Consider the following 21,658-nt stretch of genomic DNA (forward strand, 5'->3'; position numbering starts at 1 on the left):
GCATAGACAGACAATTCTACCTGGGGCAAATAAGCTGTGACGCTGTGTAGTTTCACAGTGAAAGGCCACTTCCCCAGAAAAAAAACTAGCAGGACCTTTCAGATGCAGTTTTAGCTGTGGCATCAGCACCCCCAATTTGTATGTGATGGGTGGACACACACTACATGGTTTTCTGAGTGCTGGTGGTGCTAGGCAGGTTAGGCCAGCTTCTCCATTACAGGTTAAGAGGAGAGGCAGATGGTGTAGGGCCCAGCTACAGCTGTGCAGAACTCGGGGCGATAGCCTGACCTGTTTGAAGTCCGTGCTACAGCTCCCATTAATTTCAGTGGAGTCACGATTTTGCCCTAGGGTTTTCTTCTTGCAGGAGATTGTACAAACTGGCTTTCAGTGTTGGTTTACGTGAGTTTGCGACCCCTGAGTTTCACTCTTGAGTTCAAACAAACCTAAAGCTCAGATGAACTGCAACTTTCATGGTTTCAGCGCAGAACCATAAATCAGTCTGGTGCTATTTTAAATAGGCCCCAGGCTTGTGAACCTTTTGATAGGTTTGGGGTAAGTTTTTGGAGTCTGTAACAAAATCTGCACTTCTGAACTTTCCCGCAGTTGTTGGGTGATTGTTGGTGTTTTCCCTTTTTATAGGTATCCCCAAATCATTGTAAACAAAATTGTTAACTTCTGATTGGCTAATTATCCCAGCTTCTGAAAAGTAACATTCCAAAGCTGCTGACTTGATTTGCCTGCCGCGAGGACTGTGAGAGGAAAGATAGCTAAACGATGATATCACATATGGGTTTTGGTTTTTTTTAAACCATTGCAAAACTTTTGGTTACATACATTTTCTCGCTGTTCAGTTCAAGGAAACAAATGCATTTTCTGCTTTTATCAGCAGAAAAGACAGAGGTATAGACGGATTATTATTTAATTAGAATGGAAGTGATCATAAAATGATATATTTCATGATTTTGAGGAAAGGAAGGAGTGAGAGCATTAGAATAAGGACAATGGACTTCAAGAAAGCCGACTTCAGCAAAATCAGAAAAGTGGTAGGTAAGGTCCCCTGGGAAGAAAATCTAAGGGATAAAGGAATTCAGGAGAGGTGGCAGTTTCTCAAAGAGACAATATTAAAGGCACAATTGCAAGCTAACCTGAAGTGAAGCAAAGGTAGAAAGAATAGTAAGAGGCCAGTATGTTACCATTAGGAGTTCTTTAATGACCTGAGAGTCAGAAAGGAATCCTACAAAAAGGGGAAACATGAATGAATTGCTAAGGAGGAGTACAAAAGAACAGGACAAGCATGTAGGGACAAAATCAGAAAGGCCAAGGCACAAAGTGAGTTACACCACGCAAGGGTCATAAAAGGCACGAAGAGGTTCTTGAAATACATTAGGAGTAAGAGAAAGATGAAGGAAAGTGTAGGCCCTCTACTTAGCTGGGAAGGAGAGCTAATGACTGATGATGTCAAGAAGGCTGAAGTGTCTAATGATTCTTTTGCTTCAGTTGTCACTGAAAAGGGCAAGAGTGACCAGACACTCAACACAATTAATATTAACAAGGGGAAAGGAATGCAAGCCAAAATAGGGAGAGAACAGATTAAAGAATATTTAGCTGAGTTAGATGTATTCGAGTTGGCAGGGCCTGATGAAATTCATCCTAGGGTAGTTTCAGCTGGTTCCTAATCTTGGAACTGTTGGCAATTATCTTGGGAAACTCACTGGGGGTGGGTGAGGTCCCAGAGGACTGCAGAAGGGCAAATTTAGTACCTAGCTTTAAAAGGGGGAACAAAGCGCACACCTGAAATTATAGACCAATCATCTTAACTTTGATCTCTGGAAAGATACCAGAACAAATACAGTCATTTTGTGAGCCTAGAGGATTATAAGGTTATAAAGAATTGTCAGTAGGAATTTGTCAAGAACCAATCATGCCAAACCAGCCCAGTTTTCTTCTTTGACAGGGTTATTGGCCTGGGAATAGGGGAGAAGCAGTAAGTATGTTATATTTTGAGTTTAGTAAGGTTTTTGATGCAGTCCCACAAGCAAACTAGGGAAATATCTAGATGAAATTACTTGTGAGGTGGGTGCACAACTAGTTGAAAGAATCAGTGTAGTTATCACTGTTGAACTGGGAGGGCGTATCTAGTGGGGTCCTGCAGGGGTCAGTTCTGCGTCTGGTATGTAAGACACAGAAGGTAATTGTCACACTCTACTCAGCACTGGTGAGGCCCCAGCTGGAGCACTGTGTCCAGTTCTGGGCACCACACTCCAGGAAGGAGGTGGATAAATTGGAGAGAGTCCAGTGGAGAGAAACAAAAATGATCAAAGGTTTAGAAAACTTGAGCTATGAGGAAAGGTTAAAAAAACTGGGTACGTTTAGTCTTGAGAAAAGCAGACTGAGGAGGGACCTGATACCAGTCTTCAAAGATGTTAAGGGCCGTTATATAGCAGACAGTGATCAGTTGTTCTCTATGTCTGCTAAAGGCAGGACAAGAAGTAATGGGCTTAATCTGTAGCATCCCAGGACAGGAAACTGGGAAAGGTTAGCTACCAGGAAAAACTCTCTAACTACTCCGGGCAGTTCAGCTCTGGAACAGGCTTCCAAGGGAGGTTGTGGAATCCCCATCACTGCAGGAGTTTAAGAACCGGTTGGACAAACCCCTGCCAGGGAGGGTCTCGGTTTACTTGGCCCTGCCTCCATGCAGGGGGCTGGACTTGATGGTTTCTTGAGGTCCCTTCCAGCTCCACATTTCTATGATTCTGTGAATTTAGTTGCCCTCTCTCACACTTTCTCTCTCTCAAGTATGTCAACGACTGTCTTCTGTTTTACTTTAATTGCATGCATGTTTGAACATGATCGGTTTGCTAGTGTGAGATCTCTGAGAACATAGGGATGCTCTGATGCAAACACAATGCGTTTCAAAAAACTGCAAGGATGGAGGGGACCCAACACGTTTGTGGGGATTGGACTGAGGGGAAAGAGCTGAATAGCTAGTTTTGTGTCCCAGCAACTAGATGTGCCCATATTTGTTACTGCATCTAACAGCAATGGAAGTACGAAATGCTTCTGCTAAAATGACCCGACGTGAAATAGTGTGCTCTATTAACCTTTTAAATAATCAGTGTAGAACACCCACGTTAACGTTCCCTTTAGATAGACGGGTCAGTGAATGCTTCTCAGAACTACTGTTTCAAGCTGTTTGCTTCTGAGATGTCTAGCAATAATTCACATTGGGAATGTTTTGTTCTCAGCCTCAAGGGCTGAAAGCTACGAATCTGGAGTACAACAGGCAGTAGAGGGTGAATTGTCAGCAGGTTCCACAGAAAACACCAGGCTCTGCTTATGTACTCCTTAGCTTCAGTCAATATTTAGCTGTATGTATTATATACTGCTACGTGTATTGTGGTAACGCCTCCAAGGCTCAGTCAGGATCAGACCCTGTTGTCTATATATGTAGCATTGCAATTTTCCTTTGGTGTTGGCTCCATTAGGGGAAAGGTGTGCTAGCCAAGGTGTTAACACCCTAGTGTAGACACATCAGATGCTAGTTCTAGCAAGATGCCTGTCCAGGATAAACCCTTGACTCCCCTAGGGCTTACTGTGAGCAGCTAACGCATGTTAAAACTGCCCTTTGCCTTGTCTGCATTAGGTGTTAACTCCTGTTCACTAGCATGTGTTTTAAAACACCCTGGTTTTCCGTAGTGTAGCTGTGGCCCCTGAGAAGCAGAGCTAGTTATCATGCATCAGAGTGAGTCCCAGTAGCCTGGTAACTGATGCCCAAGGCAGAGGAAGCCAGTGGGTCCCAGGCTGCGGGTCCCAGACAGTGCAGGTCCCCCCCACAACGTCTCCTATCAGACACCGCGGTAGCTGAGGCGAACCCCCAGGTTATCTCTGAGCGACGGAGGAGGACAGCACGTTGCTTCTGCACATTGCAGGCTCCCAGCAGAAGTACGAAACAAGGCTTGTGAGACTGAACTGAATACTGGCGACTGCCCCAGGTGTCTGATGATAGGCCCGATGTGCGTATTCAGCCTCTTTTCCTGTCTCCACTAGGTTAACTTTGAAGAGTTTAAAGAAGGGTTCGTGGCAGTGCTGTCCTCCAACATTGACCTGGGCATTTCCGACGAGGAGAGCAGCTACTTGGAACCAGGTGCTGGGAGACTTTGCAGCTGATCGTTCGGGTTTTTCCTCTGCTTCTGCTGCCAGTTGAAGGCCTTAACTGCTGGTGCATCTATGAATTGCCAAGACAGAGAGGAAGGATGGTTCAGTGGTTAGGGGTCTGGCCTGGAACGAGAGTCGTGGGTTTGATTGCCTGCTCTGGCACGGACTTCCCGTGTGAGCTTGGGCAGGTCACGCAGTCTCTCTGTGCCCCAGTTCCCTGTCGGTAAGACGGGGATCACAGCACTGCCCTACCTCCCCGGGGTGCTGAGGATAAATTATTAAACATGGTGAGGAGCTCAGATACCACAATAGGTCCTTCCTAGATCTTAAGGGACCACTGTGATCATCTAGTCTGACCTCCTGCACCTTATTTCTAGTCTGGATTTGTCAATCTTCAATTTCTTGCTGGTGGAGGTTGTTAGACCTCTGTCTTCTAGCCTGAATATCCTTTTTATTATCCAATTTCTGTTCCCCAGGTAGGCACTGGATGATCGTGTCACCCCTTCCTTCTGTCTTTGATAAGCCAAGTAGATTGAGCTGCTTGAGTCTTTCACTAAAAGATTGGAAAACATGCCTCATAATGGTTGTCGTGGCTCTCTTCTGAACCCTCTCCAATTTATCAGCATCCTTCTTGAATTATGGATGCCACAACTGGACACAGCAGCCTAGTTGGGGTTGCACCAGTGCCCAAGACAGAGGCAATGGGGCCAGATCAGTACCTAAGACAGACAGTTTTCTAATTGTTACGCTTTCTGGCAGGGTGGGGTGAGAATTTTGCACTGAGTGACCTGGCAACTTCAGCAAAATGAGGGCTAGCAACAAAAGGGTTAATTCAGGATTGTTAAATCCCACTCATCACGTCAGTATTGGGCTTTTCCAGACAAATAGCCTCTGTCGGTACCCTGCCACCTGCCCAGATGATTCCTTTCTGGGATGGCGAGGGATGCAGCAGGGTCTCAGAACATACACAGCTTTAGGCTGTACGTGTCACATTAGCATGCCCAGCTGTTCCTCGTTTTTTCTTGCTGAGGCAGGACTGGACGCACACCGTGCCACATGCTAGTAAAATGGGCAATGGGACCACGGTGTGTAAGACTGGTGGAGCACAGCAGGACGTGAGCTTTGGCACTCTCCCAACCAGCGCACGAGAGCTAGGATTGTTTAGAATGGGGGAAAAGGTTATGTCTAGAAGCGGTGGGCTGGAAGCACGAATCGCTGGGGACAGTTGTCTGGCCTGTGTTAGTCAGACAGGAGGTCAGACTAGATGGTCACATTGGTCCCTTCCGGCCTGGGAATCTCTGGATCACATAATCTTTCAAACACTGGAATACTCTTGTAATAGGGCTGGGAGAATGGCCTCACGGGTAGGGCACAGAACTGGGGAGACAGGCTTCAGTTCCCAGCTCTGCCCCAAACTTCCTGCATGACCTTGGTCCAGTCGCTTAATCTACCCTGTGCCTCACTTCCCCCTCTGACAGGTAGGGACTGTCCTTCCCTACCTCGCCGGGTGCTGTCCGAATAAAAACCATTGTGAAGCTTTCAGGCGCTGCGGTGGTGAGAGCTATGTGAGGACCCAGAAAGCTAGAATACCGGAGCACACAAGCACAGCTGAGTCCAGCAAATATCAGCCGCTACAATTTATCTTGCGTATCCTACACTTTGTCTGCCTCTGGTTACACCACATACAGAGGTTTGAGTCTGCTACCTGCTTACGTGCTAACACGTGGGCCTTTGACTCAGGCAGTAGACGCCTGCTTTAAGATCCTGAGGTCCCAGGTTTGGTCCCTGCACATGAGGATGTGATCAGGGACACCATTACTCAAAGCTCGTTGCTGCTTAAATAACAGCTGAAAGGTGGAACTATTTCTCTTTACTTGGTACGTGTATGAATCCTAATGAGGGAAAGGGCAGAATGAGTCACTCTTCAGACTGTCCGTTCTCTCTGTGTCTGTGATTTGTGTGTCCTAATAGAAAGCTATTTGGCCTTTAGAGGAAAGCAAGGGAGAAATGCTGTAGTTCCACAGTGAAAGTCACTGTGGCAGGAGCCGTCTGTATTCTCAGTGTGAGCTGCAAGGTCTCTTTTTGCTTTATATAAGCAGCAGAGTTTGAAAGAGAATTTGTCTAGACGTCTGTGTGTCCCAGACTGAGACTGATTTTTTTCCCCTCCTAGCTGTCCCAGATGATGTCAAGCCCAAGTATGTGAATGGGGCTAAGTGGTATGGCCGCTGGACGAAGCCAGAGTTGCAAGAAACCGAGGTGGAAACCACCAAGTATTTACAAGATCAGCAAGTTAAAGCCAGTGTGAAAAGTCAGCTGAGACGCTCGGCATCTCTGGAGAGTGTGGAGGTAGGAATGACTCATTCCCCCGCTCCTTGGAGCAGGCTGGCCAGATTTAACTCAGCCTTCTTGCTTGATTGCAAATAATGTTTAAACAAAAGGCCGCATTCATGGTGGTCTCATTTAATGCGCAGGAGCTTTGCCCCTCTTTGCCCTGTTCTGATGGGTTGCCTGTGGCAATCCTTGAGGAGTGTCGATCTGCATTGGGTCAGCATGGGTTACAAAGCCACTGCTAGAGCGGGTCGTAGGAAGAATGCTCCACAGGGGCCAGGCAGAGTTGATACAGGTGCCATTTGGACATTGGCATGGCACTCTGGGGGTCTATTTTGCATGGCAGAGTCTGCGTAGAGTCCCTGCCATCCAGAGCTGGTAGCCAGACGGCAATACCTTACTGCTCCAGTTACCCCCGTGGGAAGAGCGTCCCCCTTCATACAGTGAATTAAACGGAAGAAAATAAAATTTATTGGAAAAACATTTATCTGATCCATGAAATGTCCCCGGCTGGAAACGTAATGGACAAAGGTCAGGGACATTCCAACTTGGCTGCCTCGCTGCGCCCGACCCCATGTCCATAGAAGTCACTGGACACCGTAGTGGGGGCTCAGGAAGCCTGAGTGCTACTCCTGACACTGGGGGAACAGGTCACTTCCACTCTCGGGGCCTCCCTTTTCCCTCTCGCCCTGTCCTGTCCTGTCCCTGTAGAATGTCAGCTGTTCAGGGCAGAGGCTCTCTCTTGCTTCCTACCTACTGCAGTGGTGCCCTGAAGGTGCTTCTGTGACACAAATAACCATTAAAGTAAGAGCAGGTCACCCTGTAAGAGCTATTAACAGGGGTTCTAAGTAAGTTAAACTATCGCACCTAGGACCCGATATGGACGTCATGCTTCAAAACCCATTTAATGCGCAGGAGCTTTGCCCCTCTTTGTGGGACAGGAGGATGGGCCTGGGGTTGAGAATGCAGGTTGTCATTGCTTGTGCTCTCTCCAGGGAGAGCTCTGGTTAATGAAAAGCAGCTGATGAGTCAACTGGATGCATTATTTTTAAAGAAAATAACAGAATCTAAGAAAAGAAATGTAGATTGCTTATATCATGCTGCTTAGAACATGCTGCTTTATGAGACAACTCTCTCTTAAAATAAAAATACAGGGCAAGGAGAACATGAACAAACTCATCCTTGGATGGAAAACTATTTTGAGAGAAAACAAATGTTACCGTCCCCCATGGCTGAGCTCCCCTGGTGGTCCAGAAATGCAGCTCCATGTCTTGGCCCCAGTCCTGCAGGCTGGCCTGCATGGGTGGATCCCTGCACACAGCGTCCGCCTCCCCGAGCCCTGCTGGGGGTGGACTCAGGGCCCTTCGCTTAGTTGTTTTGCTCTGGTGTCTGATTTCCTTTTAGAAGAACGGTTTTGTTCTTTGTTGTTGCATTCTTCACGTCCCACTATTATATCCGCTGTTTTTGTAAGTTGCCTTAACGGTCTTTTTTTTAACATAAAAAAATTGATCAGCAGAGACTGGCTTGTGTGTAGGGTAAAAATGATTGAAGGCTTTACAAAGAGCATTTGTCGAACGCTACATTCTTTTAAAGTGGCCCCGTGTGTTCCCTTTGGTCTTACCCCACGGGAAGCAAGTGACCAGTCATTTCTGAGCCCAGTGGTTAGGTGCTGTAGGACCCAGATTCAAGTCCCAGCTCTGTTGCAGACTCCTGGTGTGACCTTGGGCCAGTCACTTAGCCTCTCTGTGCCTCAGTTCCCATCCATACAAGGGGGATTGTCGCCTGCCCAGGGTGATGAGGATAAAGACATTAAAGCTGGATGCTGTAGTGACAAGGGCATATAAGCACCTAGAGAAGAGAGATGAATAGGGCTGGCTCTTCAGAGAGCTGGCACTGAGCCCTTCTGAAAATCATACGTGTCTTTAATGTCTCTTGAAATGGGCACCCTATAATTGAGGGTCCCATAATTACTAGTTGCTCTTGATAATCTTGTCCAGAGGTTGTAGAACTGGTCAGTGTAACACCCTTTAATGCAAAACAGTGAGTTAATAACCTGGTCTTTCATTGGTGAATGTGTAGGGTTGTGGAGTTGTGATGTTACAGATAAATTATCATCAAGGCTTTGCATATTAAATGTACAGCAAAAAATAATAGATGAACGATCACTTTGTATTTGATAATAGCACTTTTAAAAGGTTAACAGTCTCTGACGACTCATGTCAGCCCTTTTCACTTACCCTAAATCACAAACCATTTTTCCACCCACCAGAATTTCTCTGATACTTAATCCTGTTCGCACATTGTTTCTGCAGAGCCTTAAATCAGATGAAGAAGCGGAAAGTGCTAAAGAATCACAGAATGAAATGTTAGCGGCACAAGGTAGAAAATCAGTGCTCCTCTGTGTAAAATGCTTTGGGGTTAACAGGCTTTCTGAATGTTTATGGCTCAGATCCTTTGTGACTGGAAACCCAGTTCCCCCAGCTGAAGAGGGGGAGAGATAGCTCAGTGGTTTGAGCATTGGCCTGCTAAACGCAGGGTTGTGAGTTCAATCCTTGAGGGGGCCAATTAGGGATCTGGGGCAAAATCAGCACTTGGTCCTGCTAGTGAAGGTAGGGGGCTGGACTCAATGACCTTTCAGGGTCCCTTCCAGTCCTGTGAGATAGGTATATCTCCACCTCCATATATATAAGAGCTGACCCTGCATTTGAGTCCCATCCCCCAGGAGGATCTGTTGGGGAGGCTCCTTTTTGCCGCATTGGTTTAGAAAAGACCAACATCATACTTTGCTTGTAGACACAACTCTGTTCGAGGTGATGCTGTGGTGATCTGAAGTGCAGTGAGCTTTGAGAGGCTTCAATTCTTCCTACAGCTGCTGTATTAATCTTCTAAAAATATCCAAGATGAACTCCTGCTATTTAATTAGGGAGCCCGGAACCGATGAAAAATGAAGCGCTCTCTCTCTAATTAAGGTTACGACTACCTTTCTAGTCTAATCCAAAATTTAATCCCAGTCACCTTTTAGCTTCGATATCTTTGGTGCTCCCAACGATACATGTGATTTGTGGCCAGAGAATTTTCTTTGGCAAAGTTTGGAGTTGAATCAGAAGCAACTGATTCAAGATTCCTGATAAGAAATTCTTAGGTTTTAAAAATAAATACTATAAACACACCTGATCTTTAGAATACAGGATCTTATGGATGCAGCTTTTCTTTGCCAAAAATTGAGGCTTTAAAATAGTGCCATGGGACAAATACCCCATCCAGCTCTCATTGGTGGCAGGGGAGAGACTCTCGTTGAGTTCAGTTGGAGTTGTCAGACCTGTAGTGAGCTCTTTCTGGTGGGCCCCACGTGCTCATTAGGGACAGTAGTTTCTCTCTGTTAGTATAACTGATGCATGGCTAATAATTTTAGGCCAAATGGGCACCTGGAATCCTGACCTATTTGACAGCCCCCGGCGGACAGCCAGCCCTTGCTTTGACATGACGGAGGGCCAGATTCGGGGCATCTGGGAAGAACTGGATGTAGGGAACACCGGGTACCTCAGCAAGCGCGAGCTGGCGACGGTCTGTAAGAATATTGGGCTGAAAGAGCTGGAGCAGGAGGTGAGTTGGGGGCGGCGTGGAAATGAGCCCATTGGGAAGGCAACCTGGTTAGTAAAAGCACATCGTCAGGATAAAGGGCTTTCAGAAATAAATCGTGAAGTCTCCAGACATTTGCAGATATGCTTCAGGAATAGAGCCAGATCCGTAGCTGGTGTCAGTTGGTGCAGCCCCATTCACCTCAGCGGAGCTGTCTTGACTAGCTGAGGATCTGGTCTGTAATATTTATGAAACAATTAACAGTATCCTCTTTAAACACAAAACCTACATTCAGTACTGATTTCTACCAGCCATGTGACTCAAAGGGCTTGTCTACTCACACAGTGCTGCAGTGACGCAGCTGCACCAGGGTATCACTTTAGCGAAGATACTACTGACTGCCGGGAGAACGTCTCTCGTTGGCGTAGGTAATCCACCTCCACGAGAGGCGGCAGCTCTGTCGACAGGATTTTTCACACCCCTGAGCGATGTAGTTATGCTAATGTACGTTTGTGGTGTGTACTTGGCCTGACATTTCTGCATAATCTGATCCATTTACATCTGTGGGAAAAGACTATTTTATTAGCCAATTAACAATGCACCTTCTGCTCAGTTTGGCCCCAGTCCTGCAGTGTGCTCCACACAGGCAAACCCCTGCATGCACATGGACACCTGTGATGACAATACCACATTGTCACACATTCCTCTCTCTCCTGGGTATATAAAGTAATGTATGACATGGAGTCAGCCTATAGTTGTCCCAGCCCAGTGGCTACATGGGGATGTAGGGATGGTGGTGTAGCTAAAGCTCTGGAAGTCAGGACATCTAGGTTCTAGTCTTAGTTCTGTGAAGTAGCTGGTTTGCAGAGCTGAGCTCGCATTCCCCAAGTGCATTTGTAAATACAATGTGATGACCTGTGTCTGGTGTGTATTGTGTTTATCCCTATTCCTCCCTAATTGGAGTAACTGATGTGGATTGCGTGTATCTGCATGGATACACTGCACACCTTTGTATTTACTGCAGTTTCTCTTTTGGTGTGGAGAGGTGGAAGGGTTAATTCTGGCTTACTGTAGATTCTGTTCCTTATGTAAGAACAAGAGGGAACTTTTATTGTTTGTTTTTTGAAAAAGATGTTGATTTCCAGTGAGTGCGTCTGGGATCTTGCATGTGGCTGATGTGTCTGCTGACTTTTTCCCAACGGTTTTCTGCAGGAACTGGAAGATTTATTTCGTAGGCTGGACAGAGATGGAGATGGCAGAGTGAGCTTTCAGGAGTTCGAACTTGGCTTGTGCAGCCACGGGCCTGTTTCTCTTCCTGTTTTTTCCACGCCTGTCAAACAGCCCAGGCAGCCGCCGGATCACCAGGTGAGTCCGGGGCAGGACTCCCAACAGTCCTGGATAACTCCCAGTGTAGGGCCTGGCTAAAGAGCCCGGGAGCCAGTGGAAAGGCTCTTATTGACTTCCATGGGGTCTGGATCAGGCACATTCCAGTGCGACAAAACACAGGGCTCCGCGTCAGATGCTTTCTGAGCAGAGTACCAAGGAGAGCTCAGCTACCACCGTAGACGGATTTGCCCCTCTCCCCTGCAAAGAGGGGCTGCTCTGACTGATGTTTTACTGCTTACAGCCCCTCCTTGTCCCTGGGAAGCAGAGCTAGCCAGAGCCGTGTGCACTCCAGCTACACCCCTTCCCGTTCTGGCTGTGCCCTCACTCGGGTGTCCCCTGCTGACACATCCCTGTGCTGTGGGCCGGGAGTGGGGCTGGCACAGCGCCCTTATGCCAGTTCTGCACCAGCTGGGGCAGCCCTTGGCGAGGGTGCATTCTGGGGGTGGGGGCTTTAAGGCCTCTTAAGCTGCCAGACTGATGTCACGGGGCCTGCGTGTAACAGCCTCAGGCCTCCTGAGTATCAGGACAGGTGGTGTCCAGCCTGGTGACGATGGTAAAGGCGGTGCCTGGTACCCTCTCCACTCCCCACCTTTTGTGCACCAACCCAGGCAGAGCACAGTTCCCGCTGCGCAGCCCCACATGTCTAACTAGATCCCTGTCCCGAAGGGCGTGCCCTGAAACACACATGCTGCACAGCATGGCAGGGCTAGCGCTGGAGTTGGAACGTCGCTCCTGAGTGTCTGGACTCTGTGTGAGTATTAACTGTGCAGTCTGCGTATTTCAGTAGCGCTGTTCTCCTACCTGTCACGTGAGCAGTCTGTGAACTGAGGGAGCCACATGGCGATTATGGCCTAGTTAAGTCAGTGGGTGGCTGTTACAGTCTCTCTCACACGCACACTCTCTCTTCTCCTCGCACACCCATGGTTTCACTGCTGTGAAAAGAGTCTGGATTTTCAAGTAGTTTGTGCTGTCAAGCTTTGTTCCCAGCTGCTAAAGAGGCTGGTCCTGGGCCTATTAATGCAGCTTTTGTTCAGCATGGAAGAGGCTCTTTGCAGTCGGTGGGTTTTGCTGATTGTTCGGCCCTGCAAAGATGTCTAAGGGCTAGTCTACACTGGCCGCGGCAGCGCTTTAACATGGCTTGTGTAGTCGCGGCAGAGCGCTGGGAGAGAGCTCTCCCAGCACTCTAAAAAACCCACCTCCACGAGGGGTGCAGGTGTTTTTTCCACCCCCCTGAGTGAGAAAGTTGCAGTGCTGTAAAGTGCCAGTGTAGACAAACCCTAATTCTGCCTTCTGCAGTGGAGGGCAGGGTGGGCCGAGGGCATGACTCACTCAGCAGGAGTTCGGTGATAAAAGAGAAGTGTCCTAGGGGAAGAGAATCACTCGTCTGTCTCCCATCAGAAGCGCCTGGAAACCTTTCCAATCTCCCCGGTGTATCTGACGCGGTGCAAACTTCGCCCCTTACAGAGGAGCGAGTGCTGAGCGTGAAGGAACAGGCTGTTTCGGTTTACGTTCTGCTCCGCTTGCCCAAACCCTGCCTCCCCGTCTGCGCTGCTCTTTGAGCAGTGTAGTGTCCTGTTGCCTCCCTGCTGCTGGAGCTCTTTCCTCGCTGCCAGGAAGGAATTTGGGCCGCTTTCCTCACTGCCTCTGCTCTGCCAGAGCCTTTCCCTGACTCCTGTAGCTCCCCACTGCAGCATGGATGCAGCCTGCATTTCACCGTGGCAGGTAGCTACCCAGACACTACACGGCAGTGCCAGCGGTGCGTAGTGTAGAGACAGCCTACTAGCCTGCGGAGACCCCGGATATGTACTCGAGTTGCTAGGCCATGCTGAAGTCTCTGCCAGTGCATATTTGTGCTGTTGTTACTCACCCTATGCCTGCCTGTGCTGCAGTCACATCGTCACTTCCAAGGTAGATACGTGCTGAGAGGATCATCTAGCTGCCTCCTGTCTGACCGGAGAGAGAAGGGAAACCCTACACCACTGGAATGAAGAAATATTACTCCAATTATAATGTCAGCTTCAGGACTATGGGCTGCCCTACCCTTGTATTGACTCTCGATATGTCTACAGCGCAATCCAAGATGTGATTGCAGCATCTGTAGACACAACTGCACTAGCCTTGATCTAGCTAATTCGAATAACAATAGCAGTGAAGCCGCGGCAGCATGGACTAGCTGTTTGAGTACGTAGCCAGGGTGCCTGGCATGGTGTCAGGGCCCATGCTGCAACTTGACTGCTGTTTGAACTAGATCAGGTATGTCTCCATGTGCTACAGGTGTAAGCTCCTGGGGAGAGCATCTCGCTAGTGCATGGAAATAGGCTTAATCAATGTTTTCTTACTATAACAGCAATAAATATTTGACACTTGGTGCTTTTCATTCCCAAGGATCTCCAAGTGCTCACAAACTAACCATAGCACTAAAATGCAGCTACTTCTAGGGTGAAGACAATCAACTGGCCCACTACATAACAGTGGGGGAAGAGTCAAGGAGACCAGAGGAAACCATTACTCTTTCCAAATGGGCCGTGAGATCTTTGGGCTGAGGATTTCGCTGGGGATTTCAGGGGACTGTCTGAGGAGTGAGGCACTACTCAACACAGGTGCCAAATTTTGTTGGCGCTGGTGGGTGCTTGTGCCCCCCTGCCCCAACTCTGCCCCCTCCCTGCCCCTATTGGACCCCTCCCCAAATCCCCGCCCCGGCCCTGCTTCTTCCCCAAGGGTGTTGCGTTCCTCCTCCTCCTCCCCCCTCCCAGTTGTTTTGCGACGCAAGCGCTGGGAGGGAGCGGGGAGAAGCAGGACACGGCGGCCACTCAGGGGAGGAGGCGGAGTGGAGGCAGAGGTGAGCTGGGGCAGGGGGCAGGTTGGGGAGCTGCCGGGCGGTGCAGAGCACCCACCAATTTTTCCCCGTGGGTGCTCCAGCCCCGGAGCACCCACGGAGTCGGCACCTATGCTACTCAACACGAGTAAGGGGATCAGAATCTGGCCCTAAGTGTGCCCTTTTAGCCATGCTTTTTTTAGCTTACCCCAAGATGTTCCTGGCTCTGCAGAGATGTCCTGGCTATCAGAATCTGGTCCTTGGAGTAAATTGCACTGAGCTTAATTTGTCTGCCTCACATGTGCAGGGGGCTAGGTTGACCCATCAGGATCTGAACCTAGTTTTGGGGTTGTTCCATCACCCCCACACTAAATGAGTTCCACTTTATCTAGCGACTGACACTTCCAAAGTGCTCTGCCAAACGGACCCAACTGATTCTCCCTGAGACTTTGTGGTGTAGGCTGGTATCATGATGCTCTGCTACCTCTCGGGAACTGACACACACAGCAAAGGGCCAGAGTTTCAAAAGTGGCCTCTAATTTTGCAGGGTTGGGTGCCCAGCTTCAGACCCCCCCAGGTGACTTCCAAGAGATGTGGAGCAGCCCCAGCTCTCCCTGAGTTCAGTGGGACTTGCCGAGCATCCGCAGCGCCAAAAGTCAGGCTCTTGGTGTCCGAAGCTGAGCATTCAGAACTCAGCGAACCCAGAATTGGAGGGCATTCGTGAGAAGTTGAGCCTAGGTGGTTTGCCCAAGATTCCATATCAATGTCACAGCAGCACCGGGATTGGAACTCGGGGCTTCCTGGCTCCAAGCACCTAGATCCTGCTGCTTCTCAGCTCAGAGGGTTTTCATCTTCTCCAGTATTTATTACATGCCAGGAGTCTGTTTACAGGACTGAAGCATGTGTTCTAGATGCCTCAAAATGCCTTGTTCGGCTGACTTATCTCAGTTGATTTCCAGGCTTCCGAGGAGAATGGGTTTAGAATTGCTACTCCGCCGTCACTGTCCAGCTACACATGTCTGCATCCCTTCTCCTGCATCGACGACGGCAGCGGCTTTGCGAGTCCTGCACATATCCTTTCCATCTGGGCCCAGGAAGGAGTTGAAAACTGCAAGGAGATTCTCAAGGTTTTACACGTTACTTTATTGATTGATTTTAGAATTGCTTTTCTGGTGTTACTGCGAGCCCTCTGGCTTCCTGCTTACGGGGAATGGAGGCGGGTGGCAGATGCCAGATTTGCATTGGGGATTTCTATCATCTGTAGCCAAGGGGTAAATATCGGAGCGCTTCCTTATGATGGGCTGCCAGCCTCGGAACCGAGGGGCACTGTCTGTACTCAGGGGCATATACCACTTGTTGAGATGTAATTCCTTGTTCTCGGTCCTATATCACTATCCCTGTCGCACTCCAACAGAGAGGCAAGTAATTCAGCTTGAAACGTTACCACAGGAGTCACTGCTATTGGTGTCTCTTGTCTTGTACTTAGATTGTCAGCATCTTGGGACACGGACTGTCGCTTTGTTTTGTGTTTGTACAGCACTTGGCGCAGGGGGTCCTGGTCCGTGCCCATGGCTTCTAGCCACAAGCACCAGACAAATAATGTAGGAGCAGGAATAAAGATGTGCAAAGCTCTCTCTCTTTTTTGTTCCCTTGTCCAGTTGCTCATGATTTGCTGAAATGTGGGCAGCCATTGTCTGGTTTTAGGACTGTCTGTTGTGGGCTGTGATCTGTTCCGCATCGCATATTTCTGGTGTTTCCTTTAGCGACTTGACGATGGTTGGGGTTGTGAACGCCAGCGACCTCCTGCTGCTGATCATGTTCTGAATAAACATCAGCCTTTGTCGGGTTCATGATGTGGAGGCCAGGTCCCGGCGTCTACAGGGCTGGCTTCATGAGCCAGTGATCTAGTGCACAGCAAGTGCTACTCAGTAAATGTTCTCTGTCAGACTGCTCTGCGGTATCTGCTGTGTGCACGTAGGAGAGGAAGGGTGGTTCAGTGGTTAGTGTGCTAACCCGGGACTTGAGAGAGCCGATTCCCTTCTATCCTGCAGGCTCTGTGTGTGACCCAGGGCAAGTCACTTAGCGTCTCTGCTCCTCATCGGGAAGTGCTATTTCAGGTTGTGAGGTGCTCAGATGCTCCGGTAATGTGGGGGGCAGGGGGCAGTTGTGTACCTGAGAGAGAGAGAGAACTTCAGGGGGCTGTTTCTGGGTTTTTGCAGAGTCTGGATTTCAGCCTGGAGGAGAAAGTGAGCCTGGTGGAGCTGGCCGTGGCCTTTGACAACGAGCTGATGGTTTTCAAGAGTGGAGTCCAGCATGCAGCCTTCGCTTCCTACAAACACGAGCTGCACTACCTAGAGTAAGGCGGCTGCTCTTCCCTGTCCTGTTTGGCGGGAGGTCTCTGTACTAGAGCCGACAAAGGCTCTTCTTTGTTTTGGTCTCGGGCGAGGCGAGACGTGTGCCGGACATAACTGTGTGTGGGCACTCGTGGGCTCCCCTGTGGGGGTGCTTCTCTCCGGACGCCGGGAAGCCCGTTGTCGTGCTGTCAGCATCATCTGCCTGTCCTTGCAGGGCCCAGGTGGAGCAGGTCTCCAGGGAGCGAGACAAGGCAAGGCTGGACTTGGAGAAGGCAGAGAAACGAAACCTGCAGCTCGTTAAGGAAGTGGATGATCATCACATGGCCATGGAGCACCACCACGAGAGCAAACTCAAGTATGGGAGAGCAACCTGGGTACAATGTCTCCTGTGGATTGCTACACAGACAGCCAGACTCTCTGCTGGTGTGAACTGGGTGCAGCTCCACTGATCCACTCACTTCAGCGGAGCGTTGCCCGTTTACACCAGGTGTGGGTCTGGTGCTCACTGATTTCAGCATTAGCAAGTAACGTGCATATCTTACGGCATGCATGGTGTGCAGCCCCATTGGGAAGTCTTGCGCTGCCATTAGGCTACGAAGATTTGAACAAGTTCCTAGCAATGTGACTGATATTGACCAAAAACTCACAAGAGTTTGAGCACTTCCCCTTTATAGACTTTAAGGCCAGAAGGGACAATCATGATCATCTAGTCTGACTTACTGCACATTGCAGGCCACAGAACCTCGCCCATGCACTCCTGTAATAGACCCATAACCTCTGGCTGCGTTACTGACGCCCTCAAATCATGTTTTAAAGACTTCAAGTTACAGAGAATCCACCATTTACTCTAGTTTAAACCTGCAAGTGACCAGTGCTCCATGGTGCAGAGGAAGGTGAAAATCCCCCAGGGTCTCTGCCAATGTGACCTGGGGGAAAATTCCTTCCCGACCCCAAATATGGTGATCAGTGACCCTGAGCAGATGGCTGAGACCCAGCAGCCAGACACCTTTGGTATTTGAAGGGAAATGTAGGTATATTAACTCCTGTACCAGAGTGAGTGCCCTGGCTGAGGGGGAGCAGAAGTGATGCTCTAATAACGCTTTAATTGGTTTTTTTTTTAAAAACTTGAAAATAAAATTCGACTCATTTTCTCATTGTCCATGTAGCTAGCCATTGTCTTCCTGTCCTGTGTGTGTGTGTGTGTGTGTGTGTGTGTGTGTGTGTACACCCCACCCCCCCCACACACTGCCCAGAGCACTTTCACACGTGTTTTGGAGATGGTTATTCGTGGATGAGAGCAGGGGGAACTGGCCATTTGCGATACAAGATGCGGGTTTGGCCTAGAACCCAGGGGCTCAGGGATCAGTTCCCAGCTCTGCCCCACACTCCGTGTGCCCTGGGATGATTCTCTGTTTCAGAAGAGACGCTTTAGTTCAACCCAAGTTATTGGGTTCAGTGTCAGGTAACTGAGTGAGGGTCTCTGGCCTGTGCAGTACAGGACGTCAGCCTAGATGACCTAATTGTCCCGTCTGGCCTTAAAATCTATGACAGTGCTGAGGGTGGGACTTGCCACAGCACCTACGTGACTTGGGAGCACAAGTGCATTGAAAGCCCAAGAGAATTATGCTCCCACATCACGTAAGAGCCTTTGAAAAATCTCCGTGTTCAGTCCCTTGGCCATGATGGCTTTCTGCTGGACACTGAGCAGTGATGCTTGTCTCTTGCAGAGATCTGGAGCAAGACTATCAAGGGAAGCTGAGCGTTATTAAATCTGACGTGGAGACAGACAGAGCACTGCTCTTGCAACACGTGACCGATCAGCACACCAAACTGGAAGCGGATATAAAACTCCTCCAAGGCGAAAAGACCAGCCTGAGGGAGAAGCTGACCTTAGCAGTACAGGTGAAGCAATCGCCTTGGGGAGCCTGCTGCTGCAAGGGGGTGCCAGATGGGCAGCCTGTGCTGTTCCTGCCGGATTAGCCAGAGAGGCCAGGAGCCAGGCTAACATGGAAAACCCTCCTGTCTGAGCTCAGTCTTTTTGCTGGCGCTTGGGGAACTGTAACCTTGTTAAATAGGACAGGGGAGGTAGAAACGCACACACAGCAACAAGCTCATATCACCTAGAAACAAACCCCTCCCCCCGAAACAGAACACTGCGCACACACCTCCCTCCTGGGGAGAGAACGAGAGGGGCGAGCCACACGTGACAGACGTTCTCCATGTTATAGAACCCATAGAGAACAGACTAGTGTTTAAAAGCAGAAAATCACGTGGGTTTTCTTTCTCACATCTTCTGAGCAGGGTCTTACCCTAGGGCTGCCCTCCCCTGAAAACCATTACGGGAAGGTTATAGAACAGAAACGCCCTATGGGTTTTCCCATACAGTTAGCAGCTCTTTCCAAAGGACAAGCGACCACCACACCATGTGGCTGTGCTGGGCTGTGCTGACAGGGCCGTGTTTTATGGGCAGGAGCATGCTCCAGAAGAATTGCCCAAACTGGCTAGCTGCATTATGGATTGATATAGCTGGCATTTGATGGGGAGTGCATCTGGAAAGAAATCCCCCCACCTGGCCCCACAGAAATGCCAGAATTTCCCATGGAACAGAAATTCCAGCTCCCGAACAGTTCTCGTGGCGAGTGAACTTTCAGGGGGCTTGGTCCTTTGCGGGCAGCTGTGTCGGAAGGGTTGAGGGAAAACTGGGCTTTATAATGAAGGCTATGTTTTAGTCATGGGTATTTTTAGTAAAAGTCATGGACAGGTCACAGGCTGTAAACAAAAATTCATGGGCCCGTGACCTGTCCATGACTTTTACTAAAAATACCTGCCCTGCCTAAAACGTGGGCAGGGGGGCGTGGGTGCTCTAGGGGCACGGGGGCAGTCTGGGGGTGCTGCGGGTGCTGAGGGAGGTGGCCAGGGACCCCTGCTGGTGCTGGCGGTGGGGGCCACAGCGCACAGCCCTGGACCCCCCCGGTGCTGGGGGTAAGGGGGGCCAGGCCATGGCATGTGGGCAGCATGTGGTATGGAGACCCCCCACCCCTCTGCTGCCCAGGAGCTGCAGGGAGGCCATGCCAGTGGGAGCCGGGGAGCTCCCCCACCCCAAAGTAAGTGCCCTCCCATACTCCCCAGCCCCTTGCCCCTAGCTCTAAGTCCCTCCCACACACCCAAACTGCTGCTGCTGGCCCAGGGGCTGCCTGGCTCGGGCCAGCACCAACCACCTCAGAAGTCACGGAATCTGTGACCTCCATGACAGACTCGCAGCCTTATTTATAACAGGGCGCTGGCGTCAGCCTTAATTCTGCACTGGGTGCCCCCGTTCTGCAATACAGAGCACGACTGTTGCTGATCATGATGTTCCGACTCTGACAGACGATGTTCTACATTCTCATCACCCCCCTGCGTGTCGTGCATTCGGTGAAGCGACCCAGCTTTATTTAACAGTTGTCGGGCAACATGGGTGGCCTTCGCCTTTCTGCACCAGTGTCACTCTGGTTTGCTATAGAGACTTGTGCTGCTCTTTCGTAGACCCCAATCCTGCAAGCTGCTATGCACATGCATGGACTGTGCTTCACTGAAGTCACTGGGGCAGGTCTGCGGTGCAGGGGTCTGCCTGTGTGGGACAGCTTGCAAAATCTGGGCCTAATGTCTTTGTACTCCTTTAACAACATGCTTTTAGCAGCAGAGCCAGTTAAAGCGGTCCAGTGCCCTTGCTTGGGCGCAGTCATACTGTGATAAGCCCCTTCCAGCACCGTCCACATTAGGGGGCTGCACTGCTTTAGTTAGTCTCTGTTTAGACAGAAATAGTTAAAGTGGCACAAAGTCTGTGTGTTGACCAGGCCTCTGTCCTGTGTGTGGCATCAGTAACTACGGGTTACAGACTCTTTCAGAGACCGCCCCCATCGCTGTCGTATTCTAGCGACTGTCACGGGTGGTTCGTTCTCTCCTCCTCTCTCCAGGGGAGAATTGTGTGGGGCCTGCTGGGGCTGGTTCCTGCTGTGGGGAGGAGGGAGAGAACCAGCATGTCCTGTCTGAGGCTACACTGTGAGCTAGGGCTGTGTCTCCCCTCTCCCTGAGCTGACGCAAGCGTCAATAGCTGCATAGCTGCGATAGCATTGGTAGGGAGACACAGTGGAGCCACCCCACGTGCAAACCCACCTGAACCACTCCCTGGGCCACTGCTATTTCTATGTACAGGAGCTCGATGGAGCTAGCACACGAGCAGGGTATGCCTGGCTCATAGGGCAGAAACCGCCTCCTCCCTAAATGTGAGCTGCACTGGAGTAAGCTGTGCCGTCAGTTAAAGGTGTCCCACAAGGAAGGTGCATGGCGCAGGCATCCTCTAAACACCAGCATTACCAGGCATTAAACAAAGCTCCCTTTCCTTCCTATTTAAAGGAAAACAGGAGGTTACAGAGTGAGGTTATGGAAGTAGTTGTAAAGCTGTCAGAGTCTGAGAAACGGGTGTCAAAGCTGCAGAAGGAGCTGGACTTCATGTTGAAAGACAAGGTAACATTCACTTCTTCAAACATAGCTTTTTCTAGAGCTGGTCAAAAAATGCCTATTTTTTTAGGGGGGAAATTCAGAAAATGTTTCCTTTTTCCAGAACCCCCCTCTCCCATCTCACCAAAATGTTCACTTTTTTGTAATGAAAAACTGAAATTTTTGGCTTTCAAAAATGCTCTTGGGGTTTTTTTTCTCTTTTTAAATGGAGTTTTCAGAAAGGCAAAACTTTGTACAGAATTTTTTTTTTTGGTCCAAAAAACAGAAAATTTCTACCAAACTGAAACCTTCCGGTGGAAAATTTTAATTTTGGTCACAAAAATAATTTGAGCTCTAACCTTTCCCTCTGTCATTGAGATTGATACAGTAGGGTGGGCAGGGCTTGAAAAACGGACCTGAGGCCTGTTAGGCAGTGTGAAAATGTCTGTCAAGCCACACCCCCTGCAACTTCATGCTCTACCCTGAGTCGTGACCTCTTTGTGTTTCTGTATTTTCTTTCCTATCTCAGATCATGGTGGATCTTTCCCTTTCATGTTTTCCA

At 49.4% G+C, this 21,658-nt stretch overlaps 1 protein-coding gene across 4 annotated transcripts in view; it reads left to right on the top strand.

Annotated features, from left to right (window-relative positions):
* Positions 1–21,658, top strand: part of NINL (ninein like) — a 59,617-nt gene that overhangs the window by 16,056 nt on the left and 21,903 nt on the right. For all 4 annotated transcript variants that reach the window (XM_039531189.1, XM_039531191.1, XM_039531188.1 and 1 more), the window contains exons 3-12: positions 4,048–4,144; positions 6,326–6,501; positions 8,796–8,862; positions 9,896–10,086; positions 11,275–11,427; positions 15,223–15,390; positions 16,483–16,619; positions 16,832–16,972; positions 18,345–18,519; positions 21,013–21,123. In XM_039531189.1, the coding sequence (XP_039387123.1) occupies positions 4,048–4,144; positions 6,326–6,501; positions 8,796–8,862; positions 9,896–10,086; positions 11,275–11,427; positions 15,223–15,390; positions 16,483–16,619; positions 16,832–16,972; positions 18,345–18,519; positions 21,013–21,123 (1,416 nt within the window). The remainder of the gene's footprint in view (positions 1–4,047; positions 4,145–6,325; positions 6,502–8,795; positions 8,863–9,895; positions 10,087–11,274; positions 11,428–15,222; positions 15,391–16,482; positions 16,620–16,831; positions 16,973–18,344; positions 18,520–21,012; positions 21,124–21,658) is intronic.

This window comes from Mauremys reevesii, linkage group 3, assembly GCF_016161935.1.
Source record: "Mauremys reevesii isolate NIE-2019 linkage group 3, ASM1616193v1, whole genome shotgun sequence".
In the NCBI taxonomy this organism is placed as follows: Eukaryota; Metazoa; Chordata; order Testudines; family Geoemydidae; genus Mauremys; species Mauremys reevesii.